Source organism: Montipora foliosa, chromosome 1, assembly GCF_036669935.1.
Source record: "Montipora foliosa isolate CH-2021 chromosome 1, ASM3666993v2, whole genome shotgun sequence".
NCBI classification, from domain to species: domain Eukaryota; kingdom Metazoa; phylum Cnidaria; class Anthozoa; order Scleractinia; family Acroporidae; genus Montipora; species Montipora foliosa.
Window position 1 is genome coordinate 14,600,071 of NC_090869.1, and position 12,500 is coordinate 14,612,570.

At 39.0% G+C, this 12,500-nt stretch overlaps 2 protein-coding genes across 5 annotated transcripts in view; one reads left to right on the forward strand and one right to left on the reverse strand.

The window, feature by feature from the left end:
• Positions 1-5,493, reverse strand: part of LOC137990631 (F-box only protein 15-like) — a 23,745-nt gene extending 18,252 nt beyond the window's left edge. For all 4 annotated transcript variants that reach the window (XM_068835766.1, XM_068835773.1, XM_068835759.1 and 1 more), the window contains exons 1-4: positions 5,335-5,493; positions 2,127-2,225; positions 1,810-1,914; positions 1-10 (exon numbers count right to left, since the gene is read on the reverse strand). The exon at positions 1-10 is cut by the window's left edge and continues 101 nt beyond it. In XM_068835766.1, the coding sequence (XP_068691867.1) occupies positions 1-10; positions 1,810-1,914; positions 2,127-2,225; positions 5,335-5,417 (297 nt within the window). In that variant the 5' untranslated portion in view covers positions 5,418-5,493. The remainder of the gene's footprint in view (positions 11-1,809; positions 1,915-2,126; positions 2,226-5,334) is intronic.
• Positions 5,494-5,496: 3 nt separating this feature from the next.
• Positions 5,497-9,495, forward strand: LOC137990658 (heat shock factor-binding protein 1-like). Its single transcript, XM_068835785.1, has 4 exons — positions 5,497-5,629; positions 6,050-6,073; positions 6,585-6,627; positions 9,069-9,495. The coding sequence occupies exons 1-4, from the start codon at positions 5,507-5,509 to the stop codon at positions 9,155-9,157; spliced, it is 279 nt and encodes a 92-aa protein (XP_068691886.1). The 5' UTR covers positions 5,497-5,506; the 3' UTR covers positions 9,158-9,495.
• The last annotated feature ends 3,005 nt before the right edge of the window (positions 9,496-12,500 follow it).

The window sequence follows — 12,500 nt, forward strand, 5'->3', positions numbered from 1 at the left end:
CCAGAGACAACTGTTCAGATAAAAATAGAAATGTAATAATTGTCTAAAAACTGTCACAATCAACTTGTAATAAACATAAAATTATGAAAATTAACGGTGCACAAAGACCATGTTACATGTATAACTAATATTATCACAGGCGATTCCAAATCATAATTTGAATGCTCAGTCAACATGACAATTTGGAGGTTTATATGGGAAACATTAAATGCCGGAAAAAATGGGCTGATCCTAGTTTAAAGCAACAAAAATAATGGGATGAGAGAAAGTTCCAGATTGACAAAGTTTGATCTTGGATACCTACCCCTAGAGAGAAGTAAAATTGTCACCAAGCCAGGCTAGTAAGCCAGAGCTTCCAACAGTTTTGTAACATGTGAATCCAAAGCGCATTTTTAAGCTGGAGAAAGTGGCGGATTCTTCGTGAAAACTGGTTTGTTCTCTAAGTACCGGTATGTGGAGATGGTTTTCGGACTCTGGGCCTTAATGCCATAACCGCTTGTTATTGATCTTCACATGAGAATGGACAAAAGGCCGAATCAAGCCGGTTTTTCTGATTAAATCATCCTCGATTCTGTCCAGTGATCACTGGCTTCAGAGGTTCCTACTGTCTCCAGACTTGTTTTTTTTTTAATGAAGAACAGGAGCAAATTTCAAAATTTAGCCCAGAACAGTACCTCAAAGGGACACAAGGTGCAGTAAAAGTAAGTTCACATTAATTACTTTCGTCGCTATAAACTACAATTAGCCGATTTTTTGGGCATTTCATGTTACCCATATAAACCCTACACATTGTTAGGTTGACTGAGCATTATTTTGAATTATGAGCTTGGGTTCCCTGTGATATTATAGCCTGAGGACTACAATTAAATTATATCAAAGACATTAGACATTATTTTAAACCCTTATGATACCATTTTTTCACATAATTTTCTAAGATACATGTGTATACCTCCTTTAACAACCTCTGCATTCACTGAAAAACCAAAAACATCCCCTTAACCTATTGACTCCTTAAGGAGTGACACTTAATTACAGGGCTTGAAATTGCGACCAATACAGTCACATTTGCGACTGAATTTTTTCCCTTTGCAACTAAAACATCTGGAGAAGTCGCAAATTTGTGACTTGTTTTCATCTTCGCTCTTTCGAAACAAAAGGGTTGGCAGTTGCCACTTTGCTACTCTTTTTACTAAAATAAATGAAGAAATGACAAAATTAATATTTTTTGCCTTGAGTTTTCTTTCAATCTGAAGATAGTGTAATTGTAGCGTAATTTTGCTGCAATGTTACGTGCACAACTCCATTCCTTCTGTGTCATTCGCCATTTTCAGCGGTTTCTTTCAACACAAGTATTGTGGGCCCATATTTTGTTTTGCTACACCGCTGACAGCACGCACGACGACTTTGCGACTACATTTTTCATATCTTGTCGCAAAATTGCGACTGGATTTTTTCGCTAACTTCAAGCACTGCTTAATAGACTTTACTCTGTCTAACACCAAACAATTTTACTCATCAATGGGAGGGGTGGTTCAGGAGTCAATGGATTAAGTGGGTTACATTTCTGTGTGGACTTATCCCACCCCACCCAAAATCTCTCTGCAATTGTTTTGGTAATCAATACCCAGTTCAACTCCTCCACTGTGCTTTTGCATGCAAGTTGCCAGCTGGTCTCTCGAGACCCAGTGTTGAGATGTACATAAAAATTTGTTCAGCCTGTTTATTTCTTTCATTAGCATTGAACAGCCCTGAATGGGAGACTCAGAGGTCAATTAAATATAATGAATATTCATTATAACTATTGTTTACCTGTCTTTCGTCACTGTCATCCATTGTCGACACACTTGTGCACAAAGAAGCAATTCAGACGGACTCAGGTATTTGAAAATCTTCAAAAGAAGTTCATCTGGAAGCCTTTTGAGATAATACGGACCTAAGTTTAGATCGGAGGATGAGGACGACTGAGTATGAGTTTTCCATAGTGAGTATGCGCAGAAGGTTTGGAGGTGCACATGCTCAGAACGGAAAACTCGTGCTTGTATTTAATCTCGTCCTCTGACAAAATGTAATTAAATCTGCCAATCTTACTATTAAAATTATTGACATTTGTGTTCACTGACTCATACCTGATGAGGTTACATACAGTTTTCCATGATCTTGTAATAGTTGTAGCTTTGACAGGTGACTTGCTTGAAGATTTTGCTCCACCCTTGGTTGAATGTACCCTTAAGTTACAAACAGGTAGTAAAAATATTAATTAATGCCTATAGTTAGCAACATGTGATGTGCAGATACATGTATGATCTTTTTCCAAATGACTGCATGCTATATAAAAATTAATATAATTATATACATTAGACAAAAAATTCCTGCAGCTAGTGTATAAGGCCGGTGCCTACTAATTCAAAGGTATTTCTGCACGGTTTACTGAACATGCGGGAGAAGCAGATCTTAACAAGTATTATTGAAATCCAAAAAGAAAATTGGGGGTAACCACACATTTTTCGAAGATAATTAATGAACAATAAAAAAAGCTTTAAAATACAAAGCAACGTATAATGATAATGATAACGATGTTAATAATAATAAATAATAATAATAATAATAATAATAATAATAATAAACTGTATGTAAGGGTCAACTGTATTTACAGTAATGGGGCACTAATCAGGGACACTATACCGAAATCAAATCAAATCAAATCAAATCAAATAAAATAAAATAAAATAAACTCAGATCAAATCATAGGTTGGTTTTTGAGGAGAGGGGAAAACCGGAGTACCCGGAGAAAAACCTCTCAGAGCAGAGCAGACAACCAACAAACTGAACCCACATGTTACGCCAAGTCTGGGAATCAAAATCAGGGAAGCATTGGTGGGAAGTGAGCTTGAGTGCTCTCACCACTGTGCCATCTTTGCTCCCTCAGACAGAGCAGGAATGGACCAAGAAATTCTGTTGCCCCTCGCAATGATGAACATCCACGGAATGATTTCCGTACAGGTCCCTACTTCATTATGCATGCAGAATAAATTAATTATTCATTCGCGCTATTGTTTTGTAGAACAATACGTATACCCAAGAGAACCGAATATATACATGGGTAATTTGTACTTACAGGTAGAATAAAAACGGATCTCATTTTTTCTTTCCCTCCCTCTCTCTCTTCTTTCCCTTCATCGCCCACACCGTTACTCGTTTTTGTCCCAGCTTTCCTCCTTCTATCCCTTCGTCTTGTTCTTATTTCCAGATCCCGCTCGGCTTTTTCTGCCATTTTATCCCATGATATGTCACTCGCAGCTTGCCTTGAACTCCGACCCACTGTAAACCTCTGGATTACTTGTCCCTGTTCTTTACCACTGAGCTAACGTGTCAAGTTGCTAATTGACACCTTGAAAATGATATTTATTTTGAATTCTGGCTGACTATTTACATAACAATGATACGTAATTATATACACGTGCCGCGCCGAGCACCTACAATCGAACTACCGTTAAGAGATCCCTGTTTTAATTACCACTCTTGAAACAACCCATCCCTTTAATAATGCTAACCGTAACCCTAATTACGACTAAAGGCACTGTTTAGGCTTAAGGTTAGTCCCTGTGATAGTTTTAGGTTTTCCAGTATTGCTGTGAACTGTGACCTGCTTTTCCTTCATGCCCCGTGCGTGCGGCACACTTATAAGTTCACTGCGTGGAAGAGTATACCACGCTTAAAGTCTGATTGGTGCATCTTTCATGGGAAACTTTCATGCACGAGTTCATTGCAATTAAAATCGTTTCATATTTTCCTTCTTTTGAAGCAAACTTGTGTCTTCGTAATAATCAAGATGGCCACCGAAGTAAAAGGGTCACAGCAATGGGAGATATCATTTGGAAATTGTCTCTGCTTTATAAACTTTCCAGAGTTGTGCATGGAGTGGTGCAAAGAAAACAATTTACTTTCGTCTTCCGTGTCCAAAACCTGTGTGAAAACTCAGTCAGTTGGCAAAGACAAAGTGCCGCATCGGGAGATGGATCTGTTTCGTGATGCTCAAGAAAAAACTGCAATGGATAGCCTTCAATCCGCCAGAACACATATTAACTTTCTGACCGTAAACTTTCCTTGAAAAAATATTAGCCCTATAGCTACCTGTGGCCGGAAAGTTTACAACTGCCTACAAGACAAGGGCTAACATCATCTCACCGCCGTTAACCATCGCCTAAACTTCGTCGACTCAGACAAACGAGCTCACAGCAGGGCATTGAAAAGACATGATGGGGAGTGAAACGAAGTATGCCTCGTACGGGAACATCCATGGATCTCTACCAAAGCTATTTACTTGGAAGTATCATTGAGCTTATTGCCGATCTCTGCAAAGAGCGATAAATCACAAAATCCCTCTAAATGCACCGTTCGTGATCCTAAATACAGGAAAGGAAGAAAATATATATTTTGCAGTGTCTCGGCGCATTTTTAAGCAGACAGGAAGAACAATTTCACGATAAAAAGAGCAGGTAGCCATTAAATTTCTTATGACAGTACTTTTATTTGGTTTGTTTGTTATGTTTGCGAATCTGAACCCTATTACAACGATTGCTTGAAACTCCACTTCTTGCGCTTATTCTAAAACTGAAAAATGGGTAAAATTGCAGGAAAAGTGCTGAAATTGCAGGAAAAACTGTTCGATTTTCCGTATTTCAGACAGAAGTTCGACCGACTTTTTTTAAGTCCATATAGACTTAAAAAAAAAAATCTAAAAAGAAAGAACAAAGCGCCACAGTCCCGAAGGACGTCTATTGTTATCGCTATTGTTTTCTTGAAACAAAGGAGTGTATGCATAATGAAGTAGGGACCTGTGCGGAAATCTTGCCACATCCACTACCAATTTGGTATTAGCATTAACTTAGAGGATGAAGTGAAGCAGTTTGCACCAGACACTCACAGAGCATGGAGGTGGCAACAGTTCTTAGGGATAAGTTTACTGCTGAACCAATGCCTAAGAAATGTTTAACCCGAAGATCTTTTGAAGTGCCACTAGCGCAGGACTAATTTATTGCAGCTTTAATATCTAAAAAAAAAATGTACAGTAGTATTGGTCACGTCGTTAAGTCTTATTTAAAAACGTAATGGAACCAACTTCATAACTAAACATTTGAAACAAATGATCTCGCTCAGGACGGTGTTTTTTTCCCTGTTGCCAACCTAAATAAATGGTTCAGATGACTTAATAACTAAAATACACATAGTTGTCTAGTACGTACAGAAATTCTGCCGCACTAGCTTTCAATTAAGCCTCCTTCGCTAACAGAAAAAGCAAGAGTCCAGGCAGCGATTATAAAATGTACATCTTACCGATCTCTTGGGATCTGTGAAGTCGGTGCACCACATCTTTTAGATTTCAAATATGAGCTTAGATGCTTTTGATGAAGCGACATTACTGTGAATTGTTTTTACAAAGCGCTATCGCCATCACAACAGCCGCCATCTTTGTTTTTAGATATTTCCGTGAGAGGACTGGCACTAGATGCAACGCTTGGCGTCCCTTTTCGAGAGGAAGCAAACACTCACTCAAATCATGGCGGATACTGACAACAAAGTGAAATTCGAAGAAGGAGATCCACAAAACGTCCAGGATTTGACCGGATTTGTACCATTCGATAAACAACTTATCCTTTTATAACTTAACTCGTTACTTGACCACTTTCACTGTTCTCTATTTTGATTTGACTCACATAAAATCATACCCTCGAGGAGTGGCTTGGGACGATTTTGATTCTAGATATATTGCGAACGAGAGAGAAGAGCTATCAGTTTGAAGTATTTAGCAAAGACCTCTCACGTCTGTTTTTCTCCTTTCTATTGAAACTATTTCAGGAAGTAACTCTGGCAACGGGTTCGTTACCTTCCTTTTTCCAGACATATAAATAAGATTGAAGTAACTTTGGTTGTACTGTATGTATCTACCTGACATGAGACCAATACCGTCAAATGTTTATAGATGCTTAAAGATTTAATTGACAACGGTTGTGCTTGTATGTTTTCTTTCTTTCTTTTACCATTTATTTAGGTACAAACGTTATTACAGCAGATGGTAAGTTCATAAAGTTAAGCTTAATTAAAGTGCACCTAAACTCAAATATTGTTTATTCCCAATATATAAATCTTCCCATGCAAAGCAAACATGTCACCATTGTTACCCAGAATTTCGGTTTTTCTGTGTCGTGCAAGCCACATAAACTTGGCAGAACCGGGGGCGCGAAGTATGTTTGAAAGTGCTCTACAAATAATATTATGGTAGGTATATGCATCAGCTAAAAATTAAAAGGAGCTCAAAAAATCTATATTTTGGGGCAATTTTGGATAAAACAGTTGTACCACATGCGCTTGTTGGATATGAGGTGATTATATCCAACTCCAATGCTACGAGCCTCGTTTGCTAGGTATCATCTCATATCCAACGCACAATCGTGGAGTAATTAATTATTGTTTTAACCCTAAAAATATACAAACCATTGGTTGCTAATGTTGTCAAAGCTCAAAATAATATGAGTTATCAACGCTCACCTCTTTGACTTTTTAACATTTGTTTTCTTAATTTCTAGCAAGACAAGTTCCAGCAGATGTCAGATCAAATCATAACTAGAAATATCCTTTAAATAAGTTAACTGTTTTGCAACCTACATGTATACCAGTTACTGTGCTACAGGTGTCAAAGTCGCCTATGTGTAATAAGAAAACTTGCCTCAGGGGTGCAGGGATGGCGCAGTGGTGAGAGCACCCACCTCCCACCAATGTGGCCCGGATTCGATTCCCAGACTTGGCGTTATAATTATGTGGGTTGAGTTTGTTGGTTCTCTACTCTGCACTGAGAGATTTTTTCTGGGTACTCCAGTTTCCCCTCTCCACAAAAACCAACAAATGACTTGATTTGCATAAATTGTTAATTTTAATTTACAGTGTCCCCAATTAGTGCTCCAGCGCTAGAACGACTTGACACTTAAATAAAGTTCCTTTCCTTTCCTTTCCTTTCCTTTTTTCCTACATAGGCAAGTACACCAGCTACGGCCGTAGGCGAGGTGATCGCATACCATCTTACTACGGTACTTCTTTCAGAAGTTAAAAGGTCTCCTCCCCACATGCCAAATGAAGTTGATTCTACTTTCCATGTCTGCATGCTAGCAGTAAGAAATTTTGACAATCTCAGCAATTCCTGATACCTTGCTATTATTCTTGATAGTATCATCATCATCATTTCCACATCCTGGACTGATCTTTGCCAATATTTTTTTCCAAGAAGCTGGTCATAAAAAATCACCAAAGGGTCTTGGCAGATAAATGTATCCTCATCACCACAATCAGATCTCTAACACTCTTTACAAAATCTGGGTTGTTCCAAGGAATGCACGTAACACAACCAAGGGATACTATAACAACTGGCACCACCTTAACCTCCTTTGCATCCCACAATCTCGACAGCTCCCTCCTTAAATCTATGTATTTTTCTAGTCCTCAACTGCCTTTTCATAGGGATATCATCATAATGATTCAAATTTTGCACACTCATTTGCCCTTTTTTTCAGTCACCACTATGACTTGTCTTGTTGCTTCAATTACATGCTAACATTGTATGCTGAAATCCTACAGTTTGTCGACATTCTCATTCTCAATGATGCTCTCTGCCTCATGCTCTTACAATTTTTCCTTTCTATCAAGTTTATATTTGCCACACACCTTCCAATGAACAGTTTTTGTAATCTTAATTCTCAGTTGTCTTCTTCTGATTCCAGTTGTTCAAACGATGGATACCGCTATCCGCCCGATAAATCACTGTCCACTGGATAACTCAATCGGTATTGCTAGTGTTTATCCACTGGATAGTGATTTATCCAGTGGATAGTGCCATCCATTGTTTGGACAACTGGAGCCTGTACTCCTTTTGTGTGTCTTTCAAGCTAATCAACTTGCCTTAACCTATTCACTGTCTCCTAGGAGTGGGAATTAATAGATTACATTTTTACTCTGTCTAACGCAAGACAATTTTAGTCGTCAGTGGGGGTGGTCCAGGGCGGTTCAGGTGTCATTGGGTTTAATAAAACAATGTGGTACTAGTAACCATAAAAATGATGATGATGATGATGATGATAATGATAATGACGATAACTCAAGCTTATCCAGCAAGCGGGAACTCTCTACCAATTATTGGAGAGACTGTAAATTAAGTTACCCGGTAAATATCATAAAGGTAAAGCAGAGCAGGTCATACTGTGTATTGGTTTTTTGTTAGAGGGGAAAAACTCAGGGACCTCTAGAGAGAAAAACCTCTTGGAGTAGAGTAGAGACCTGACTAACTCAGCCCACGTATGATGCTCAGTCTGGGAATTAAACACAAGACACACATGTGGAAGGGGGGTGCACTTGCCACTGCACCAACCCCGCTGCCCAAAGTGAAGTTATTCTTTGCTATGCACCATCACCAAGGCACTTTTGCTGTCCTGCCCTTCCCCCCACCCCTGTGGCCTTTGTTTCTCAAAGTCCAAAAAACTTTTCAGGTGCAAAAAGCCATTTTGTGAAACTGCCAACCACTTGTTTTGGAAAACCAATCTTTATTTGTAAACATGTATTCAAGGTAACAAAAAACAAAATTACTCTGAAGTTTGACGACTTAAATCCTAGATCCATTCTTTAGATACAGAGGGAATTGTGACACCTGAAAATGGTCCATAAAGTTTTGGGACTTTCGAGAAATGGGCCCGATCCCATATTGCTAAAGGTCATGATCATGTGCCTCTTAATGCATAACAGTCTTTAACCCATTTGACTCTTCAGGTGCTCAAGGGTGCCCCCGGTAAAATCCTCTTGTGTTACACAGTAAAATCTCTTAAATCTCACTCCCAGGAGCCAATGGCTTAAACCAATCCCAACAGATTTTTGTCTTGACCGGAACAAAATATGGAACTAACTATGAAGTGCGGGGAATGACTATTTGATATTTGTTTGCATGACATGTTTTGGAAGTTGCAAAGTGTGCCTAGTGTAGTACGTAAGAGAAATAGTGGAAGTTTTGTCGGTTCCTTGACAAGTCTTACTTGATGACATGAGTACAAGGATCGACGACTTGGAAAGAAATATTGGTGAACTGATGAACCAAGCTGGAGTGGATGAACCAGAAAAATGATGAAGAATTTGAGAGCAGCTACTACTTAGGATTGTTTACTGTGCATATTATCTTTAAAAAACTCAACTGCTTTTATATGAAAAAAAAAATCCGAGCTGTCTTTATTGACATGATCTGTAGATAGTAGACATCCCTTTGGTTGTGTGTAAATGTTACTTGTGAATGAAAAACTTGTTCATCAATCTACATTCAGGCTTAACTCTGGAAGTTTTGTGATAAATGTGTGGCCTTTGATCTTCAAGTGAGTTTTGTCTGAAACTCAGTGTATAAGATACCGTACAACTGAAATGTTTTAACCTTTGAATAAATGTTCATAGCTGGGAAAGATGATTGTAAAATGTTTTAACTCTGTCACTTTAAATGCCAAACTTTACTTTGATGTTCTAATTTCAACCAAGGGCTTTGTTTCACTACTGCCAATCGCTATTACAGTTACTAGGTACAACAAAATCGGGGAGTGTCCAGCATTGCAACTGACTGATTTGTATTTTGGTTTAGTAGTTTGCCAGCCATTGCTGCAAACATGATTGGCAGAAGTATAAAGTAAAATGTGGTGATCAAAAATGATCCCAAGGAAAATGGCAATGATGGTTAACTTGATAATCAACAACCACAAGTGACAAATGTAATCATTTGAAATGGGGAGGTACAAAACACGTCAAGTCACAGGTCTCGTTTACAGGTCTCTGTTTTACCAATACAGAAACAAACCTAAACAATCACTAAACCTAACCTTGGGCCTTAAAACTCTCGTTCAGGTCTAATTAGGCCCAAGGCTAGCTTTCATGGATGTTTAGGTTTGTTTCTGTGTTGGTAAAACAGAGAACCTGAGACCTGCGTTTTGTACCTGCTGATTCTAAAGAGTGGTAAAATATCTCTCAAAGACAAAAGTGCAAGGCAGGCAAGGAGGCAGTGTGGCCGAATGGTTAGGATCCGTGCCTTGAGATCCGGAGATCCCGGGTTCAAGACCGCGTTCTGACCACTCACTGAATTTGTTTCAGGTAGTCCCTGGTTCAACTTCCTGGGGCACTTGTAAAACAGCCAACTGGTTTGCCTCCTGCCAGTTGGGATTCTTAACAATAATTATTGTATATGATTTTAGCTACTAGCTGCTCTGAAATCCAAGGGTAAACAAAGTGATTATTATTATTATTATTATTATTATTATTATTATTATTATTATTATTATTATATTAGTTTGTACGTGATCTGCCTAAATACTCTTTTTTGCCTTCCCTCCCACCCTTACCCAGATGGCTCTGTCGCATAACCAACTGCGTGGACTTGCCCTTTCCCTGTGTCATTAAAATCGTTGTTCCACTATCTTCTTGTAGCCCTATAAATAAGACTGAAAACGGAGGAATTTGTAGGCTAAAAGAATTCTCTCCTGATCTTGGCCATTCTCTCTTGAACTAGACGCTTTATGAACGTAAACTGGGTTGTCTGTGGTACAGTACGTGTTACACAAAAACAGAAGGCACTGAGTTGGGTGGTATTGAACTGCAGCGTACCAGTAATTTTTTTCTAGTGGGGGGTCATTTTGATCATTTTAGGGGTAACCCAGACGTCATACCAGCAATGGCCCTTTGGTTGAGTAAAACTCACTCATTTCTTCTTTAAGTTAAATAGCCTGTGAAAACACTAACTGCAAATTTCTCTTTTCCTTCATGTCATGCATGTCTTGCAGTTGCACTAAGCAAACGTTTATTCCACACACATAAAAACAACACATAAAGCGGTAATAAACGTAGTATGCATTTTATGAAATCTAACTTGACGTTTCGTATGTTGCAACATACATTTTCAAAGGTAACCGTTATCATATGGAACTATTTATATTTCAAAAGAAATTGCGAGCGATCTGGGTAGGGCCTCAAAAATAAAAGTGACATAAATAAATTGACAGTTTGTCACTGGTGAGATTTGCACTTAAGGTCGGATTCAATTCCTGTATAAACAAGGTTTTTTTTTGTCTTATTTAGTTATCTTCTTTTATCTTAAAAGGTATGTTGCAACATACGAAACATCAAGTTAGATTTCATAAAATGCATTACTTCACCATGTTTATCACCGCTTTATGTGTTGTTTTTCTTATAAAACTTCAATGGCCGAAGGACAAGAGTATCCATACACATAGTTTTAAAACTGAATTTCGAATTCTCTACGAAAGATTTGTGACAATCGATCGTAAAAACACTAAAATTTCTGCAGTCTGTGACTTCTATAAATCAAGGGGAAGGTCATGATGTTCTGTCAAAAGAAGAAATTGATCACGTGCTATGCAACCACAAAGGTGCACGTGATCACCTTGTCTGAAGGTTCTTGTTTCGAAAGGCCGGTTTTCACTAGCGTCGGAGTCGTAAGAGCGCTTATGACCTAGTGAAAATCGAAGATCGGAGTCGTAAGCGGAGTCATAAGCTCGACGGAATCGGAGTCGGAAGAATTTTGAACGTTCTTATTTTCTTCCGACTCCGCTTTTGACTCCGTCGCTTATGATACAGTGAAAACTGCATTGTCGGAGTCGGAAGCAGAAGCGAAAGAACCAAGCAATTACAATACTTGGAATCGAGCATTGTGACTGCTTTATTCTTCCGCTTCTGCTTCCGACTCCGACAATGCAGTTTTCACTGGATCGTAAGCGACGGATTTTCACAAGACCGTATCGCTCTGCGCTTCCCACTCCGTTGCTAGTCAAAACCAGCCTTTATTGCTCCGAGGTAAAGTCTGCTACGAGCCTAGAAGGCCCATCAGGCCGGTGCTTATCTCCGGTTTCTGTAGCATGAAGCGACTAGGAGTATTTCTACTTCCCCCTGGATGGGATGCCAGTCCATCGCAGAGTTACCCCCAGCATTAGATTCGCCGGTACCCATTTATACACCTGGGTGTAGAGAAGCACCGTGAGAGTAAAGTGTCTAAAGTGTTATTGACCCGAGACCCGACTCTTATCTAGAACACAGTTGAAGGCGCTGAAACTGGATTTTCCCAGGAGTAATGCTGGCTGGGCCAATCCGAAAATGAAAAAGAAACGAGAATTCGACGAAGAGGAAAATGCGACTAAATTTCTAGTGGATGATGATGTTTATTTCCAGCTGCAAGATATTCCTTTTTCATCGCCTGTCTTGTTTATCCAATTGACGTTCCATTCTTGAGCTCCGTAAGGGTATATTTTGTCTAAAGATCCACTAAAACGCCATTCCCGTTACAATGACTTTGACGCCATTAAAGGTTACAATAATTTTAATTGAATATTCTGCTGTGTCCACCGGATAAAATCTATGCATTTCTGCTACTCCTTGAAACCTACCAAAAATTCTCGCAGATCGAGGACTCTACGCACAAAGTA